Raw genomic sequence first — 18,658 nt, forward strand, 5'->3', positions numbered from 1 at the left:
ATTTAACTGCTTTTGGTAGCAATGTCAAAAGATTTTAAATCTCTAAGCTTATGTCTGACTCGGTTACAGCAAGCACACTGCAATAATTCTTCACACAAATAAAACCCATCAACGCAATGATCATACCAATAACACATTTTATATTTTAACAAGTGCAGCGCTGTCGAGACAAAACAGCTTTGCATACAAATTTGAACTACTTGAAAACAGAAAACATCGGAAGTCAATGCTTTAACAACAAGTTTTTGTCCCCCCACAAAATGTAAAAGAGACAAAATCCAATAAAGGTAACAAAAAAAAACCTATTAAAACATATTGCAAAGACTTACTAATCCCAAAAGTGAACCCCGATGACAAAACCATGAGTCAATAGGCACTTGGAAGCTACAATATATTGCAACATCTCAACTCATCAAGTCAAAAGGAGATGACGGCGCCAGTTAAATATTTTGCTTTGCTTCATAGAAAAACATAAAATGACAACTAAGTGCCATATGTATGTCAAACTCCTGAGAAGTGCGCACAGTGCAAATAGTGGTTATACTAAAAAAGGACAACTTTCGACATTGAATTGGAAGACTGCACAACACGCTGTTCGTTATAAAACAAAAAAGTATATAAATGCATTAAAAAAAAGCTGATAGCGTTGCTTTCTTGCAGTTTTCCTTCTGCTAGTGTCACTTTTTTCTCCAAAGTAAAAATAAAAACTTAAAATCAATCAAAGCATACCTTTCCATTACTCAAATGTAAAACTATTACTTGGTGTTATTATTTTCTTGATGAAATTAGCTATTGCTTAAAAAAAAAAAAAAAACTGCTTTGCTTTCAATAAAAACAAGTGTCGCGCATGCTGTTTTTCTTAAGTCCCTTTCAGTTGCCATGGAGATACCTAAGTGAAGTCCATGTCACGCTAAAGCTTCAGGGGAAGTCACTGCCATCATAGATGATGGGCTTTTCCATGGTCAGATGATAGAAGACTTTCTTGGAGATAAACCTGTGAGGGGGAAGAACAGTTCCGTTCAAAATCCCATTAGCTGGTGCGTGGCAGCTAGATAAACAGTAGTAGGAGACGATGTCTTTGTTTTTAAGAAAATATCTCATTCATGAGCATCTGCCCACTCAGGATGAATCACTTGCAGGTAAAGAAGCTCGCACTTACCGTGAGAAAGAGTTGTCAAATATGAGCACGTATCTTCCCGGCCGACGCACTTTCAGCTGTCCCTGAATGGTCTCCTTGTGAGAATTGCAGCGTGTCAGCGGAATGAGGACCTTGCCGTATAAAGAAATAAATAAAACAAAGATGAGATTAGATGTATAGATGTATAGATGTATAGATGTATAGATAGATAGATAGATGTATAGATGTATAGATGTATAGATGTATAGATAGATAGATAGATAGATAGATAGATAGATAGATAGATAGATAGATAGATAGATAGATAGATAGATAGATAGATAGATAGATAGATAGATAGATAGATAGATAGATAGATAGATAGATGGATAGGGCAACGGTTCCTACTTTGAAGAATCCAACTTATAAAACCAAATAATTACATTAATAGTTCCTCATAACGTCAATGACTTTTAATCTACAATTCAAGATGCAATAAGATGGTAAGTGCCTCGCGATTTGCTGACAAGCAGTCCAAGGTGTACTCATCCAACTGCCAAAGGCACCAGCCCAACCGTGACGCAAATGAGGACAAGGCTTCCGAAAATTGATTTTCAAGACAATTCAATAATGTAGGTGGTTATGGGTTATTAATGTCTCAATCCGGCGTGTACTTCAGTGGCTCCACAATCACGTGGGGGGGGGGGGGGGGGGTCACATTCTATAGAGCGTGAAAGAACACTCTTCTTTCAGAACATTAGGCACACCTATGAGATGAAACATAACTATCGAAAGAGAACTCATTCATTTTTAAATGATAACATGCTTATTATTGTGGTTGGAAAGATTAAGCACGGTATATATATAGTAATTCTGTTGGACTTGATTGACATGAAGTATTTCAAAACCATTACAATTTAGAATAAAATAATAAATGTGTAGTATTAAACACTAAAGCAATAAAGCATTTTGCTATTATTTTCCTGTGGAAGCTATCTTCAGTTATTCACTTTAAAACTCAGCAATTTTCTTGCTTTCTGTAACACGTTAAGATGCCACAAGACGGTGCCCAAAACCTGGCTAATAGGAAAGGTGGATTCAGAGTCAAGCAAGGATTCTTGAAGTGATACATTTTGACTGGGAATAAAATCTTTATATGTTGGCCATTAAGTTCAGTTACGGTTGTTAATGGAAAATCTTATGATTTAGAAATGATCTTACACTGTTTTGGATTATAATTTAAATTTTATTTGTCAATGAAAGCATTTATATACATTGGGAGTGTGGGGCATCAATTACTCTTATTGTGGCAGGGCTTGTTCCATATCCCCTGCGTAATATTGTTTTGTCGTTCGCTCAATAATGCATGAGGATAAGAGTAGTGGATGAAAGCACAAATAGAGGGTGACTATTCATCAATCCTTTGACGTTTCCTAAAAAAAAATGTCCTAAATACATCAAGTTTGACAACATTTTTTCTCAAGTACTTTTATAATTATGATATAAAAGTATGGTCCAACCATATGGTCTTGAACCATACATATAGTCCATACTCTATTGTTTGTGCTTATGTGTTGGCATATCAATCTAACACACCCAGGGCCTTCAATTTTCGTAAGGGGGGGGTTATAAATCAAACTATACTTTCAATGGGGTTGTTCATTTAAACACATGGATTTGAAATTTGCAGCGGAGGCTATGTTATTAAGTAAATATTGACTCTGAAATGCTCCAGATGAGGCACAGTTATGTGCCGTTATATCTACAGTATGTGTACCTGAGGTGAACATGAGGGCATCTACCTTTGATTGTTCCAACGGAGCCTCAGCAGATTCTTGGTAAACCACACTAAAGGAGATGCTTTTAGGTTCAGAGGAAAACATCCAGCTGATGGTCGGCCCCGAATCAGCCACGGCGACAGTCACCGTGCTGTAACAGCTGGATTTGATGAAGAGTTCCTGGGAGCCATCCCCAAACTGAGAAATATCCTCGATGCTGAGCGGGACAGCCATCCTGCAGGGAGACGGCCATTTTATTAAAAAAAAAAAAAAAAAAAGATAAGGCAAAAGTCAGCTGCGAGTTGATGTCAACACTCACGTGAGTTCTCCTGACTTGAGAAGATTGATTTCAGAATCTTGCACGGTGGCTACATTATCCTCCGGCTCATCAGGGGTTAATTCTCCTACAGCTCTGCAAAATTTATCACCACAAAGAAAAATAATGTCAAAATTCCATCCCAATAATGCAACCATAAAGGAAAGAGGAGAGGGACAGCTATCCATAAAGATGGCTTGGTGAAACCCTTCATGATAATGACTTTTGCAATTGGATGCTACTCACAAGTCCCTGACAATCCTCAACCAACATCACGCATCTACAGAAACCTTTTTTTCTGGGGCTTTCAGACAAATCTTCGCAGCCAATGATATATGCTCTGTCGTCATGGAGATGACAAAGTTGTCATTACGTGTTACCGTCAGAAGCCGCTGATAAATGCACTGATATGCAGTTGAAAGCTCCTCCAAGTGTGCGTTGGGAATATTTTGAACCATTATGTAGCTCAAAAAGTGAACCCACATGACTTTCACACATTTACTTGGAACAGCTATATCATTCCTCGCATTAGGGCTGACTGTTCTCTATGGCACTGGTTCCTAATCTTTCCTCAATGATGAAGAAGGTTGTGAAATGATTTTAAAACCCTGTGAAATGAGAGCTGTGCAGGTCCAAAAAAAAACAAAAAACAATAAAAATGACATGTTGCAAAAAAAAGTAAAAAAACACAAGTCAAGGACACAGTATGTTACTTCATGTTCCCATTCATTAGTTCTTAATTTGAAAATAAAAATGTACTGCTCCTACCACAGAACTGAAAAGCATTCCATTAACTCTGCTGAATACCTACAGGAACTCTCTTGAAATCTCACATACCACCTGAAGTGCTTTCACATATCCCCATTATTGAGAATCAGAGCTCTAAGGCCCACGTGAAACCAACCAAGATTACAAAGTATTTGTGCAAGAACAATTATTTTTATTTGGTGCTGATTAAGCCAAAGGTTCGCACATTAGCATTCTTACCACAACCTGAAGATTTGTCTATTTTCCAGACTGCAGCCTTTGTTTTTGTTGTTTTTGTTTTTTTTGTTCTATAAAACTAGCAGTGGCGCGTTCACAGCAGGTAACAATTGCTGTTGTATCTCAAGCAACAGGGAACTTGCGTACTTCCCTAAATTCCACTTCCTATCTTTAAAGGTGACAACGATTTCGATAGAAACAAAAGTGATGGCGTGCTGGGCTAAAAGCTACAAGATCTGAACCATACCAAGCAAACCTAACTAGAATCTGCTTACATGTCTAAGGATCTGGGTGGCCTCCGCTCCTGTTCTCCTTCAAAGGAGCCGCCTGTGGTCTGTGAATTGGTGTCACTGTCATACACGCCATTTACCTCCTCTTCCGTGATGATATCAAAAGCGCCGTCGTCAAGCTTATGGCTCGGGTCTGAAACTGGGAAAGAATTTGAGGATGAGATTAGGTTGCAAAAAAAAAAAAAAAAATGGACCAACTGCACCTGCAATTACTGTGAACCCAATTCATCAAAGGGGATATGTTCCAAAAATGTTGTTTGTCAAAAGAATCGTTAGTTGCAGCCCTAAACTACATAAACAATTTATTCAACCAATCGTTTTGATTATCCTTAATTCGTTGACGTAAAAATAAATAAATAAACGCAGACCGCGCAACAGCGTTCAGGATTAATTCATGTCATACCTGTGACACTGGGAGTGGGTATATAAGGGGCAGCCTCAGGGGTAGGATGAGATGCGAATGTGGGCGGAGGTGGTTGCTGTTCAGCCGGGCTGAGCTCGGCGGCGGTGAAACGTTCCACCACTGCGCCGTGTTTGCTGTAACACTCCTTGCAGCAACGCTCTTTCTTCCCGCTGTGTTTGATCATGACGTAGTTGTTGCTGCAGTAGTAGCAGAAGATGCGACCGCAGAGTCTGCAAAAAGAAAACATGTCATCGGTGTGTCTTGAAAAGTGTCCTTTTTGGATATGGAACACACACCTGCAGTGATGCCTGCGTAGCCACCAGGTAAATTGGCCTTGACAGTCCAGACAGTGAGTGGCATCTTTGTCCGCCAACCACCGGCACTCCTCCTCCGCTCGTAGTTTCTGCTCAAACTCCAGCGCGTCAGATTTCTGCCACAGAGCATCTTTGTCCCTGGGAGGAAAAGGCGACCCACATGTTTAAGGGTCATCATCAAGGTCAACAGCACCAAAATAAACCCGAATGAAATACATTGTTTTCCAATTTCAAAAAGAGCTTTACTGTACGAATAGAGCAAATATTTTTATATACAGTAGCTATTGTATTGGTTTGTATGATGTTTGGTTAGTGTATAACATAAAAGTTATTGAAAAAAATGATTAATTTGTGTGTCTGTGTGTGTGTGTATATATATATATATATATATATATATATATATATATATATATATATATATATATATATATATATATATATATATATATATATATATATACACATTTTTTTGCAAACTTGGAGACACTCAGCAATGTCATTTTTAATTTTATTTTTTTTTAAAAAGAACTGTTTTGTTCTAAATAGCAATCATATTAATAAACCAGAAACTGTCTTGACTAGGTGCAACTAATTAAATTAATTAGTTAATACTGTTGTAAAAAAAAAAAAAACAATGGTCCTCATTTACTTATAAATAATTAAAAGTATACGTACTTTGAGCAAGAAAAAAAAAAAAAATCACCAGCAACTAGACAATGTGCACACCGGCATTTTTTTTGCATCACTGTGACTTTGCATTAATCAGAAGTAATAGCGTATGCCTGCAGTGACCTAATTAGCATAACCTACATCCATTATTTTCCAAAATAAGGGCTTTTGTTTGATGCATTTCAGCCAATTTGCAGTTGAAAGTTGCAAGAGATGGCCTAAAAAATCTAAACCCAATTATCATTGTATTTTCGAAAGGTCTATAAAATCAGAACGTTTGGTAAAAACAAAACCTGACAACAATATTGAAAAAAAAGAACAGGTACTTTGGAACAATTCAATAAACAAAGTGTTGTATTGTAAAAAAAATTAAAAACAGCACAGATCGCTTAATATTGTTAACATAAATATAATTGCAACTATTCGAAAGTGCAAATGCACCTGATGTAAATCTAATCATATGAAATTTGACAGATAGTTTTTCGAAAGAGAAGTGCTGAATACAATCGCTGACATTCAGTGTTCATTTTTCCAATATGTAAAAAGCCTTGTGGGCACTGAGGCACAGACTTCAGTATTAGTCAAGTCTGTGACTGAGGCTACACCGGATGTTGATATCAGAAGAATAGACAACGCTTCTATTCTCGCTTCCAAATTCAAACAAATCTTGCCGCCTTTTGCTCGCTGCCTTTCCGGAGAGAACAAAATCTGCTCTCCCAAGAAAAACTTGCTCAAAACACAGTGTGACGATCAAAGAAAAGGCAACCAGTAATAACGAGCTAGTGGGCCCCAAAACGGATAATGATACACGTCCTCACTCCGCTTGCTGCTCTTGACTGACAATAATAGACTCTAGGCCAGTCGTTCTGTTACATTTTACACCAAGCACAACCTCAAATTGTAATGAGTGCTCAAAATACCATTATAAAGATGCACACGAAAATACATTAGCCTAGTTGGTGTGTTTATAAAAATACTACTGCTTATTCAGCTATTTTCAGAAAAAAAAAGTCATAATTGACTAAAATATTTTTCGTACACAACGCCTTTAAAAGCACATTTTCAAATTTTCTGTCGACTCTAAATGACATCACACGTACAGTGCTTAGAACTCAGTTAAGAACCAATCATGGTTCAGCCTGCGAAAGTCACATAAAAAAAGGGGGCTGTGATTGGTTGGTACTTGAGTCCTGAGCTCATGCGACGTCATTTTCAGTCAGCAAGAGACAAATTGTGTTTTTAAATGTATTCTTTGTAAATGAAAATTGATTTTGTTATCAAATTGATTACAAACTACATTTTTACTGCTGAAAATGGCTAAACAAGCAAACTTTTAACACTGTGACTAAACAATAAAAATGTACTAAAACGTTCATGGGACACAATTAACTTTTTCTGTGATTTTCAGCAGTAAAAATGTCATTTTTTGTTTTTAATTACAGTAATTTGATAACTTCATATATAATTAATACATTGAAAAAGGCATTTTGTCACTTCCTGACAACCGAAAATGACACTAAATGCACTAACAACCAATCACAGCTTAGTTGTTTCTGTTTGGTCATGTGACCTTCACAAGCGGAGCCCTGATTGGTTGTTGATATAATGTCCTTTTCAGTCTACAGCAAGTGGCAAAATGTGTTTTTAAAGGTATTCATTGTGCATGAAAAATAATTTAGTTTTGAAATTACATATGGGCAAAATATTAATGACTGAATGCTGATAATAACTAAATCAGTACAGTATCCCTTTAACTACAAAATAATTGTACATATGTATTTTTTTTTCCAGGTACCGCAAGCGCTACTAGCACCAAACTTTGAGAATCACGGCTCACCTTATAAGCTGTATGAGGCGTTCCTCCAGGTAGACCTTGGTACTGTTGAGATCCTCGATTTCAGCAGTCATCTTCAGGTGTTGACTTTGTTGGGCGTCTTGGGTTGCACGCAATTTCTGCTTCAACTCCTTGCATTCGCTTTGCAAGTCTAAGTGTGCACTTTCAGCACTGAGGAGGAAGAAATACACATTACCGTGAGAAGGCTCCCATTACGCGGGGCTATTTGTAAGCGTTGCAATGTTCGAACCTGGTTAAGGCGTCTCTCAACTGTTGAATCGTGTCATCGTTCTCACGAAGCATGGCTTCAGTCTTGGTGATATGGGCATCCTTTTCACCGCACAGCTGCAGGTACTGCTCATTCTCAACCTGTGAAAAACAAAAGAATAAAACATATTGCTGACTTGGGTTTGACACCACTTTTGTCAAACAGATGCAGGTATCTTCAATACAAGGAATTGATATGTTTGGCACATTTGAAAGCTTGACAAAAAAATACTGCGGCCAAAGTTCTGTGTCAAACTGCTGCAATACAGTGCCAACGACTGCAGAGGACGACTTGATGTAAATTTTCCCACTTAGTATTAGTTGCTGGTATCAACAACCTCCACAATAGCCAATACTTAAAAGTCCTATATCAGTCCGTAAGAATACTAGTACCTGGTTTTAGTGTATGGTAATTGGCCATTCCTAGCGTGGGCAATTAATGATTGAATTGACAAAGATTTGACAATGTTTTTGTTTTTTTTTTTATGATCAATTTATCATTTTTAGATGTAGTTTAACGTTGTTTAACATTATTCATCTCCTTGAACTCATTTTAAGTGCTTTCTCTGGTATAAGCACAGTACAGCAAAAATGGATGAAATGGTAAAATTATTAGTCACTACAAACCAATTTAAGGCAACGATCAATTAAATTTGGGCAGCTACAGTCCGCAATTTAACCATTCTGCATGGTAGCATCAAAGTATAATATGCATCTCATTAGAGGTATGTGTGAGAAGAAAAGATCTCAATGTATTACAGCTGAAAGTTAAACAAGGCGCACGCCTCAGTGCAATTATCTCCCAGGGGGCATTGATGATGAAGGCAATGTCTTGTTTTTTTTTTTTTTTTTTAATCCTCACACGACATGGCAGTTAATTGGCTCTGCAGAGGCGTCCTTTGACTTCAAGTGTATACAGTATTCATACTTTCACATATGAACACTCCAGAAAAGAAAGATGCAGTAAAATGAATAAATGTGTTGTGCGGTGCCTGTAGAACACAAACCTCAAGTTCAGACGCCCTGTCCTGCAAACATGACACCTTCTTCTTCTCCTCCTCGAGCTGGCTTTTGACCTCCTGAAACTGCTTCTCCGCATTCTAATAAGAGAGATGAGTGAGATGAATGAACATGGAACAACAAGTGACACAGCAAAGTTTTGAATCACCTTCATCTGGACTTGATGATTCATGTTCTCTGAGCTCATCTGGAACTTCAGGGACTTCATCTCCTCTTGGCTGGAGACCCCAAGGTTCTGCAGCTGGTCTCTGCTTTTCTCCAGCTGTTCTTGAAGTTTTGTAATCGCTTCCGGGAGTTGCTCTTTGTGGCTCAGCTCCGCTTCCAGTCTGTCATTCTCAAGCTGCAACTGGCCCAAGCACTCCTCCAGCCGCTCCACTTCCTGCCTCAGTTCCTCGATGGCGATGGCATCTTCCGTCCAGTGCTTCCTAGCCTCCTCCTTCTCTGCGCTTAGCTTACAAATGGTCATTCCTAACTCGGCCATCTCTGTGTTAGCCCTATGCAGGCCTTCTCGGATTTCGGTGTTTTCAAGGGCGAGTCGGTTATTCTCCACTTTAAGGGCTGACATCTCTTCTCGAAGGGCGGCGGCGGAGATGGAAAACTCGGCGTGGGCGGCCATTTCTCTATCACGCTGCTCGGTTAGCATCTCTTCTTTCTTTTTGCACTCTAGGAGCTCCGCTACATGCTTCTGGTTCAAGGCCTCAGTCTGGACTTTCAGCTGCTCGGTAAGAGTCCGGAGCTCATCCCGTTGGGCTTCAGTCACCGCCAGCTGCGCTTGGGACTTGACCTTCTCCTCCTCTGATCTCTGTAAGCTCACCTTGAGGTCAAGAATGTCTGCCTGGAGTCTGGAGACTTCTTTCATGCTGACCTCCAACTGGCCCTCCATCACGGTTAGCTTGACGGCCACTTCCTGGTTCTCTTTTGCCTGGACGACGCTTCTCTCCAGCTGACACTTCTCCATCACCTGCTTCTCACAGGTAACCGTTTCAATCATTTCTGTCTGTTTTGCACAAGCCGCTTCCGCCTTCGCCTTTGCCGAGGTCAGCTCCTTCTCTATGGCCTCCAGAGTAACCACTTTGGACTGGACCTCAAGAAGCTGCTTCTCTTTGGTCTCCATCTGTGCCTCTACAGCTCGCAGTTGCTCTTGAAGTCTGACTTCATTCTGCCGTGACTCTCCTAAGCTCTTCTCCAGCTCGCCAATCTGCCCGTGAACGCTATTCAAGTCAGCCTGCATGCGAAAGAGAGAGTCTTTGACCGTGTCCTGCTCCTCTCTCAGGCTCTGGTTCTCCTTCTCAAGCTGCTTGAATGTAACATTTGAGAGCTCAGCGGCCATGTTGGCACGCTGCAGACTCTCCTCCAGTTTGAGATTTTCTTCACGCAACCCCTTTTCTTTTTCACCCACAGTCACCTTAGCATCCTCCAGCTGTCTCCTCAGTTGTTTCTCAGAAGCCCGGAGCGATGCTAATTCACCTTCGAGAATTGTCCGGTTTTCGGCCATTTCCTTTTTAAGTTCCTCGTTTCTCTTCGCCGAGGTCAACAGTTTCTCATTCGATTCTATTAGAGTGGTACACTGTGTTTTGTATTCTTCTATCTTGGAGTCCTGGTCTCGAACCAAACTCTCCAGGTTATTGAATTTTGAGGTCAGTTTATCCCTCTCAGCGCTCAGACTTTGATTGTGGTCTTCAAGAAGTTGCAGCTTTTGGCACTGGGAGGTCAGCTCTGCCTCTTTCATCTCCCACTGCTCTTTTAGAGAAGCAATTTCTTTTTCTAAAGTCTCCCTCTGGCTAGCCAATTTTTTGTGCAGCTCCCCCCGTTCCTCGTGTGCCTTTCTTTTCACCTCCTCCGCCTCTTTATCATTCCCCTCTAGGGATATTTGGAGGTCCTGGAGCTGCCTCTGTAAATTGCTGGCCTCCTTCTCTCTTAGCGTCAATGTTCCTTGCAACTTTTCAAGGGCGTGCGACTGTTCCTCGAATCTGGTCTGCAGTCTGCCTTTCTCCTCCGACTCAGCTGTAAGAAGCGCTCTGAGCTTGGTTTCAGCATCCTTTGCCGAAGCCTCCTTCACCCTCAGCTCCTCCGTTTGTCTCCTCTTCTCCTCTGCTTCAGCGACTGCCTCCATCTTACCCTTCTCTGCATCCTTCAAGTTGTCTAACAACTCATGTATCTTTTGCGCTGAGTCAAAGTAACTAGCCGCCTGCTGGCCCTTCTCATTTAGAATTCCGTCCAACTTGGCCAGTAGCTCAATGTTCTTCCCCTCAGAGGCAGCCAACTTTTCCTGGAGAAAATGTTGTTCGACCTCCATTGCTTTTTCGACCGTCTTGAGCTTTTCCACCTCTTTGGAAAGGCTCTCCTCTCGCTCCCTGAACTCTCCCTGTAAACCTCGTTGCTCTTCTTGCGCATTGAGTGACATATCCAGCTGCCTCTGAAGCTCCACCACAACAGCTCTGAGCTCGTCAGCCTCGCCGCTCAGCTGCTTGACTTTATCCAGGAGTTCCTGCTGCCTCAGATCAGAGCGGTCCAGCTCCAGACGAAGGTCTTCAACAGTGCTGATGTCTTCGCTGCAGGGAGGCAGGGAGTCGTTTGGGTCATTCAGTAGGCTCTGACCGTAGTCAGGGCTGGAGAGGAACTCAGATGCGTGCTAGATATTTATCAGACAAAAAAAAACAAGAAGAGAATATCAGCAATGAAGAAACCTGACAAATTGGAGCCTACTAGAACAGATTTTGTTTGATGTTTGATTAGTTACCTGGGAGTAACTGCTGGCCAGACTGTTAATACTAGAACTGCGGCTGGGTGGTTTCCATGAGTGCCCGGGTGAGCTCGCACCTCCAAGTGTCCTCCTGTTGAAAGTTGCGTTTGTAATTTCAATCAATCTTAATAGCTTCAACTTAACCCCCATTTCCAATCTTGATGTGTTTCTGTTTGATTTTGATTTGCCCTTTGGCAAAACCATTACCTTGCAAAAGTGGGCCAAGAGGCATCAAGGTCATAGCCTCTGGAAGCGACATCAAAGTGAATCTCATTGAGTTCGTACAAGTGATTGATGATATCGACGCTGAGGTGAGGCTTCAAAAAGGGGCTTCTTGCATAGTACCAGTCACTGCAGGGATAGAGATATAAACACCTCAAGACAAGGACAGCCAACATTAAAAAACTAACAGCAAAAAGTAACTAGAATGTTGTAACTACAAAAGTATGTTTTTCTTCTCAAAAAAATGGTAAATTAATTGGAAAGTGAAGCAAGTCCTTGCTACATTACATTAATTACTTGCAAAATTGTGTATGCCTTCATTTTGTTGCGTTTTAAATGGACGTGAATTATCATTTGATTCGCAATATTCCACAAAGTGAGTTGCAAAATAAAGTAAGACTAGAGGTTTCATCACAAATGTAGCTCCAAGATTTAATTAATCAGATGTGGCTTCAGCAACATGCTCATGTTAAGTTTTTTTTTTCCCCATCCAAAAATCCTTTGTTATAGAGGGGGTACTTTTTCAGGGCATTCACAATGGTGGTATTTTTTTATATATATTAGGGCATTATTTTTAATAGATATATTATCACAGTCCTGTTTGCATTTGTGATCCAATTTGCACTAGTTAAAAAAAAACGTGTACAGATAAAAGCTATTCTACTATAACCATAGTGTGTTATTTACTGTCCAAAATTGTTGGTAACATCTGATCGGAAATTTTACCTGGTGACTCTCTGGTTCATGAGGCACTGCTGCAGAGTGTCAGCCAATCGCTGGTGCACGAGTGAGTAACGAATGAACGCCCGGCCTTTCCCCAGCGACGTCTTCAGCTATCAGTGGGAGGAAAGGTTAAAAGTGAAACGTCCTTTTTGAATGAGTTGCTTTGATTCAACTTTTGCAGCAAATGATATGATGACTGAGAACCTACACCATAATTGCCTAACGCATGGTTGTGTTACTCTGCAGTGACATTCAAAGAGTAGCCATGCTACAAATGCCAATTCATCATCCCAACGCTCAGCTCCAATTTAAATCACATTGCGCCACATGACTGAGCGCAATAAGCAAGCGATCCATTTCGTACAGACGTAAACTGACTAATTTGATTTGGTCTCGCAATTTCTGCCGTATAACAGTCAATGTTCAGTCAGTGGTGGCGTCTGCTTCTTCATCAGAATTCCTCACCAGCAGCGTCGCCTCCGATTTGACACTTTTCATTGAGAACTGATTACAGTGAAATCAGGCTAGGCGAATATTGCATGAAAGTTTTCATACCTCAGATATGGATTTGACGAAGCGAATGCCATCGTTTGCGCCTTTAATTTTAGCCAGGCAATCAGTGAAGTAATCCCAGTAATCTTTTTTTGTACCGAGAAATGTTGTCTTCTCCTTCTGATCAAACTGAAACACAAATGGTGACGAATTTGTAAAAGGACATTTGAAATGACATCCGGTATTTGATGATAATTGGGACACACACTTGTAGCAGATACTCCAGTTTGTAAGAGAATTTGTGCAGGCTGGTGCTGTCATCTGTAATTGGCTCCCCATTTTCCTTGTACTCTTTAGCAAGCTCCCCAACAGCCTCTGCAATTTCAAAAGAGAAAAAAAATATATGTATTCGTCAACGAAACAGCAAAACACATGCACAATATACAATTGGAAAGGCCGTTTTTTTTGCTTATTTTCATACATTTGAGTGTAATGTTTATCTTCAAACTCTGCTTAATTACAGTGACTCATAATAATATTGAATACATTTTATAAGAATATACCATATGCATTTTTTTTTATTAACACTGCAAACTACAGGAAAACTCCCCTACTATATTTTATTGGGTCATTAGTAGAGATTTTCAATACCACTTGTTTTCAGGCAGTAGCAGCACTCTACTCTTGAGTTGACTGATACCACTTTTGATATTTTTTTTTCTCTAACCCCCACCAAAAAAAGCCAGATTTTTATCTATTCCAAAATAGCTTCTTATTTAAAATGCTGTGATATTAATGGTCATTTTCTATTTTAAAATATTTTCACTTCTAGTTCATGATCATAAAATTGCCACAAGAGAGCGGACGATACTAGTAATACTAAGGTAGTAATAATAAGTAATTAGGTCATGAATCGACATATTTTGTATCAGCTGTGGTATTTGGACAGCCAACATTTTTTGAGGCAGCTGCTCTAAACTAACAGCTCTGATTTTTAAATATGATGATTGCTATATCTTAATAAATCCCATCCACGATTTTTTTTAAATATAAGACGAGCCAACAGTCACTGTTTTATAATCAAATAAAACAAAAAGCAATACAATTGTTGTTTTTGGATTATGATAACACAATAGACATTTATCAAAGAGGGTTTAGTTTTAGTGGTTAAATATTTTTTAGCACAAAACATTGATCCAAGTTTGAAATTCTTAATTTCTGCTCCTAAATGGTAAACTATCAAGAAAATAACAACATCAAGAATTGCCAGTCAGCATTATTTGAGCACTTATTTGAGCAAGTTTTGCTTACTAATTCTTCTAGAAAAGTAACAAGTTCTATTGAAACAGTAAACTTAATCACACTTAAAGTTATTTACTAACCTTTCAGTATACATTTCCATTGTATTACAGCACTACTGTATCCCAACAAGTCTACTCCATGTGCATAATCTACTTGCCTCGTATCCACCGCAAAAATTGGAAGGACACGTGCGCTGGGTGTACCCTTAGCACACGCTCTTTGTCTGGCTGCATGCTGACACAGACTTCGCCGCTTTTCAATGTTTTCGCTGTTTTAATTTTTAAGCTGGTGAGGCGAGATGAGCTGTATCCAGGAGTGCCGAGGACACAGAGAGTGTGACGATAAAGCCTTGTGACTCTGCAGTTGCTACCCCATTGTCAGGCCACAACTGTCCAATGCTGATCTATTCACACACGCCCATAAAGCTGATAGCGTACCATGTAGATCTCGGATAATCCTCTGGAGCTGGCTCTCCCCGACCGAAGCCCCGGCAGCCATGACCCCACTGCTCCTCCTCCCTGGAGTCACGTCCAGTCTGCTGAATCAGAAAATTACAATCAGCACAGGACAAAATACTTCTCTATAAATAAGCATACTTTTTGTCTCATTCATGTAGTTGTGTTTAAAAATAACAAAAGTATGCTAATTCTAAACTCAACACAATTGATTGTGAATTGGAGCCACAAGAGTAGTATGTCATCCAGAATTTCATGATAAACACTCATGATGTCATACTGGGCAAATTGTACAGCAGCGGTTGGTTGCGCATTTGGTAAATGGGCCTTCAGTGAGGGAATTAAGTGACTTAATCCATCTTCTAATGCCACCACTATTAGGTCACGATTATAGACACCTTTCATCCACAAAAATGAAATTTAACCAACCGCATCATCTGGAAAGGTTCGCAATAGATTTAATAATTATGATGCAAACATTTATTATTGAAATACAGTGCATCATACTCATCACAATAATTATTAGATGGAATAATGTCAACCGCTCGCATTGCAGACGTTTTATTAGTTGAAACACGTTTCCTGTGGCTGAATAGACACGATATAAAAATGCCAATGTCAGCGAGGGTCAGCATTATGGCCTTGTGAGCATGAATATGAAATCTAATTGATTAAAGAAAGAGTCCCATTGTTTATATATAGTACTTGAAGTTACATGGGCCAGCACTACTGATTCTGAAAGCCATGGGTAGATTACATTGACATGGCAGAATATAAAGGCTGATCAGATTGAGAGAAAAAAAACTACGTTGAAAACACAGGTTTAATGATATTTCACGTACACAGTTGTTAACACCAAGCTATTAGACAGAAATCAAAGTTCATAGAATTGATGGAGTTTACGATACTTATCAATGCTATCGACACCCAGTTTGGAGGTTGAAAATATGCTTATAAGAATAAAAAGTGTTTAACGAGAAGGTATAAAGTGTGCAAGATAACAATATAATCCAGATCTTATTCGCTATTACTGCCCCGTCCATTTGTTGAACAAGAACCATTAAGAGCAATGATACGATTTGCAACGATTGCCGAGAGCTAACTGGGTTAATCTCCTACGGCTTTGTTCAACTCTGACAACATATTTGACCACTCGAGCAAAAACCAAGTGTGACTGATAACAGCTTCAAATATATTTTGTCAATAACAAGCGGAGAAAAAAAACTATTTTAAGCTCTTACGCAAACAACGGGCAAATCGTTTTCCTCAAGTTGATTACTGACTTGTAACTTCAAGACGGTAAAAATTCAAAAAGCTTCTGTGTCAACACCTCGCCTATAAACGAGAAATATAATTTAAAACTTTCAAACATGTTTTCGCATTTGTTATTAACGGAATAAGTAAACTTTAACATACTTTCCAGCATATGACTCATGTCCATATCAGCCCAGCTGCACTTTTGGGATCAACACGGAGCAGCTGGCGTGACTGACATCCCGTCATCCACTCACAAACCCAAATTTAAGCCCACGACCAATCGCATTGCAGAAAATAGGCGGGATTTGACGACCAACAAGGTTGCATGTCGCCCAAGTGTAAACACTGGCGTCATGTGATCACTGGCAGCAAGCGATACTTGTCCTAGTTTTCTGCTGCTTGTTTTGTAGTTTCACTACATTTCATAATAATAAGCAGCACAGTTGTACATACAATTTACATACTACATTATGTATAATTATATTTTTTAACAAGGAAAATATACAGATTGGGCCATTTGTTTTTCTTTTTTTTTTCTTAGTGAATATCTTTTCTTTTCTTTTCCTGCCTGCTTCCTTCCTTCCCTCAAAGTTACTTTTGACCTTGGCCATTTATCCTAACTTTCATACCGGTTTTCCTAGAATATGTCAGCTTTTTGTATGATTTCTCTCTCAAACACTCTTTTTTCCACTGGCATATAACCCTAACCCTTATATTGAATTTCCTGTGATTTTAGTCAAACTATGTCAACAAACTGAAAATTATTTGACTTGTGTTTCACCTCAAGACAGTAGGCGGCGGTAGAGACCAGTTAATGGCTATGTATTAAAGTGTCATCATCACGTCACAGACCACAGACAGACCAAACCATTTTTCATTTTTTTTTTTGTGGGTGTTAAAAATTTAATCTTCATATTCATAAACGTTTATAAATAACTTTAATTATTACGCATTTAGTGAAAAAAATGCAATGTGTAACGTTTGTAAAAGCCGGATCTGGCCCGCGGGCCATATGTTTGCCACCCATGATATAGGTGGATAACATTATACCAAAAACGGGTTGAGCCAGTAAAGCAAAAGCGGAAATCCAAACTCTCGTGATAATGAACAAAATGCAGCCTCTAAGTACAGTTTGAATGACCGAGAGTGAACGGCAAACATTAAGTCAACTTCAGGTAGGTTTATTTTTATTCATTCTTTCATTACATTTTACAGAATAAAAAAATAACTGTAATTGTTTCCAGGCACGAAAAATGAATGTCTCAAACTTTTCCTACGACTACAACTATGAAGACGAAGCCTGCGAAAAGAACGACGTGGTCCAATTCAGCTCCATCATGGTTCCCGTTTTCTTCTCGTTTGTCATAACGCTCAGTCTCTTGGGAAACCTCTTGGTCCTCCTCATTTTGGTTCTGTACGAGAACCTCAAGTCCCTAACCAACATTTTGATTCTCAATCTGGCCGTGTCGGACCTGGTCTTCACCAGCGGGCTCCCCTTCTGGGCCATCTACCACACGTGGGGCTGGCTCTTCCACAAAACCCTCTGCAAAATCATCACCTTTGTCTTCTTCATCGGCTTTTACAGCAGCGTCCTCTTCCTGACTGTCATGACCGTCTACAGATATCTGACCGTGGTCCGCCCGTTGTCCGACCTCAGACCAAAAACTGTAACCGCTGGGATTCTGGTGTCCGTCCTGACGTGGATCGTCAGCATCGGAGCGGCCGTACCCTCGCTGCTCTTCAGTTCCGTCGTCTCAATTCCCCAAAAGGACAAACCCTCCCTGGGTTGTGAGTACCAGGACGACCTGTGGGCAACGGTCGCCGTGTCCCAACAGAACCTCTTCTTCTTCGTCGCCTCCGCCGTCATGGCTTTCTGCTATTGCAGAATACTGTGCGCAATCACCGGAAGCAGATCGCACGCAAAGAGCAGAGCGGTGAAACTCGTCTTATGCATCGTGGCCGCCTTCTTTCTGGGTTGGATCCCGTACAACCTGATGGTCTTTCTGAAACTTTTGTCCTACAAGTTGGTTCCACCATTCGATGACTGCCAGATAAGTATCCACCTCGATTATGTGTTCTATGTGTGCCGACTCATCGCCTTCTCCCACTGCTGCATCAATCCGTTTTTCTATGCACTGGTTGGAGTGAGGTTCAGGGGTCATCTGAATAGTATGTTCTATAAGATATTCAAAGGACCAAGAGGACACTTTGAGACAGAACAGCGGAGGACACAAAACTTGATCTCACAGGGATCAATGTATTAGATGCTATCTTATCTATCTATCTATACATTGTATTGTATTATAGAACTGTATCAGCTGTCTACAAATAAAGACAAATAAATACCTATACAATGTTTTGTTTTGTTTTTGCTTGAAACAAAACACATCCACTGACATTAGTAAAGAGAAGAACTTTTTTTCATGTACAAGGGGAGGAATTGCAGTTGCGAGCTTGTTTCGAGGTTGGCAC

At 39.9% G+C, this 18,658-nt stretch overlaps 2 protein-coding genes across 3 annotated transcripts; one reads left to right on the top strand and one right to left on the bottom strand.

Annotated features, from left to right (window-relative positions):
• Positions 1-120: 120 nt before the first annotated feature.
• On the bottom strand, positions 121-16,392 carry fyco1a (FYVE and coiled-coil domain autophagy adaptor 1a). 2 transcript variants are annotated; one of them, XM_088425198.1, is made up of 18 exons: positions 16,346-16,392; positions 14,912-15,009; positions 13,441-13,547; positions 13,236-13,361; positions 12,684-12,790; positions 11,943-12,086; positions 11,733-11,826; positions 9,141-11,624; positions 8,980-9,072; positions 7,956-8,074; positions 7,709-7,876; positions 5,185-5,340; positions 4,889-5,118; positions 4,471-4,624; positions 3,215-3,307; positions 2,920-3,130; positions 1,160-1,269; positions 121-994 (listed from the first exon to the last, which is right to left on the bottom strand). In XM_088425198.1, exons 2-18 carry the CDS (start codon positions 14,970-14,972, stop codon positions 919-921), a joined length of 4,533 nt encoding a protein of 1,510 aa, XP_088281324.1. In that variant the 5' UTR covers positions 14,973-15,009; positions 16,346-16,392; the 3' UTR covers positions 121-918. The 2 variants fall into 2 exon arrangements, with proteins under 2 accessions (XP_088281324.1, XP_088281325.1); XM_088425199.1 differs by having other exon boundaries at positions 14,912-15,012; positions 16,346-16,360.
• An 887-nt stretch (positions 16,393-17,279) lies between these two features.
• Positions 17,280-18,492, top strand: xcr1a.1 (chemokine (C motif) receptor 1a, duplicate 1). The gene is made up of 2 exons (XM_088426144.1): positions 17,280-17,361; positions 17,431-18,492. The coding sequence occupies exons 1-2, from the start codon at positions 17,323-17,325 to the stop codon at positions 18,448-18,450; spliced, it is 1,059 nt and encodes a 352-aa protein (XP_088282270.1). The 5' UTR covers positions 17,280-17,322; the 3' UTR covers positions 18,451-18,492.
• Positions 18,493-18,658: the final 166 nt, after the last annotated feature.

Source organism: Hippichthys cyanospilos, chromosome 10 (genome assembly GCF_059441005.1).
Source record: "Hippichthys cyanospilos isolate Australia breed blue-spotted pipefish chromosome 10, RoL_Hcya_1.0, whole genome shotgun sequence".
Lineage (NCBI taxonomy): Eukaryota > Metazoa > Chordata > Actinopteri > Syngnathiformes > Syngnathidae > Hippichthys > Hippichthys cyanospilos.

Coding starts and splice junctions, on each gene's coding strand:
- fyco1a (XM_088425198.1), bottom strand. CDS start 14,972: ATGGCTGCCGGGGCTTCGGTCGGGGAGAGCCAGCTCCAGAGGATTATC. Junction 12,087..12,683: donor ATGAACCAGAGAGTCACCAG/GTAAAATTTCCG, acceptor CTATCCCTGCAG/TGACTGGTACTATGCAAGAA. Junction 995..1,159: donor TTTGACAACTCTTTCTCACG/GTAAGTGCGAGC, acceptor TCCCCCTCACAG/GTTTATCTCCAAGAAAGTCT.
- xcr1a.1 (XM_088426144.1), top strand. CDS start 17,323: ATGACCGAGAGTGAACGGCAAACATTAAGTCAACTTCAG. Junction 17,362..17,430: donor AAACATTAAGTCAACTTCAG/GTAGGTTTATTT, acceptor AATTGTTTCCAG/GCACGAAAAATGAATGTCTC.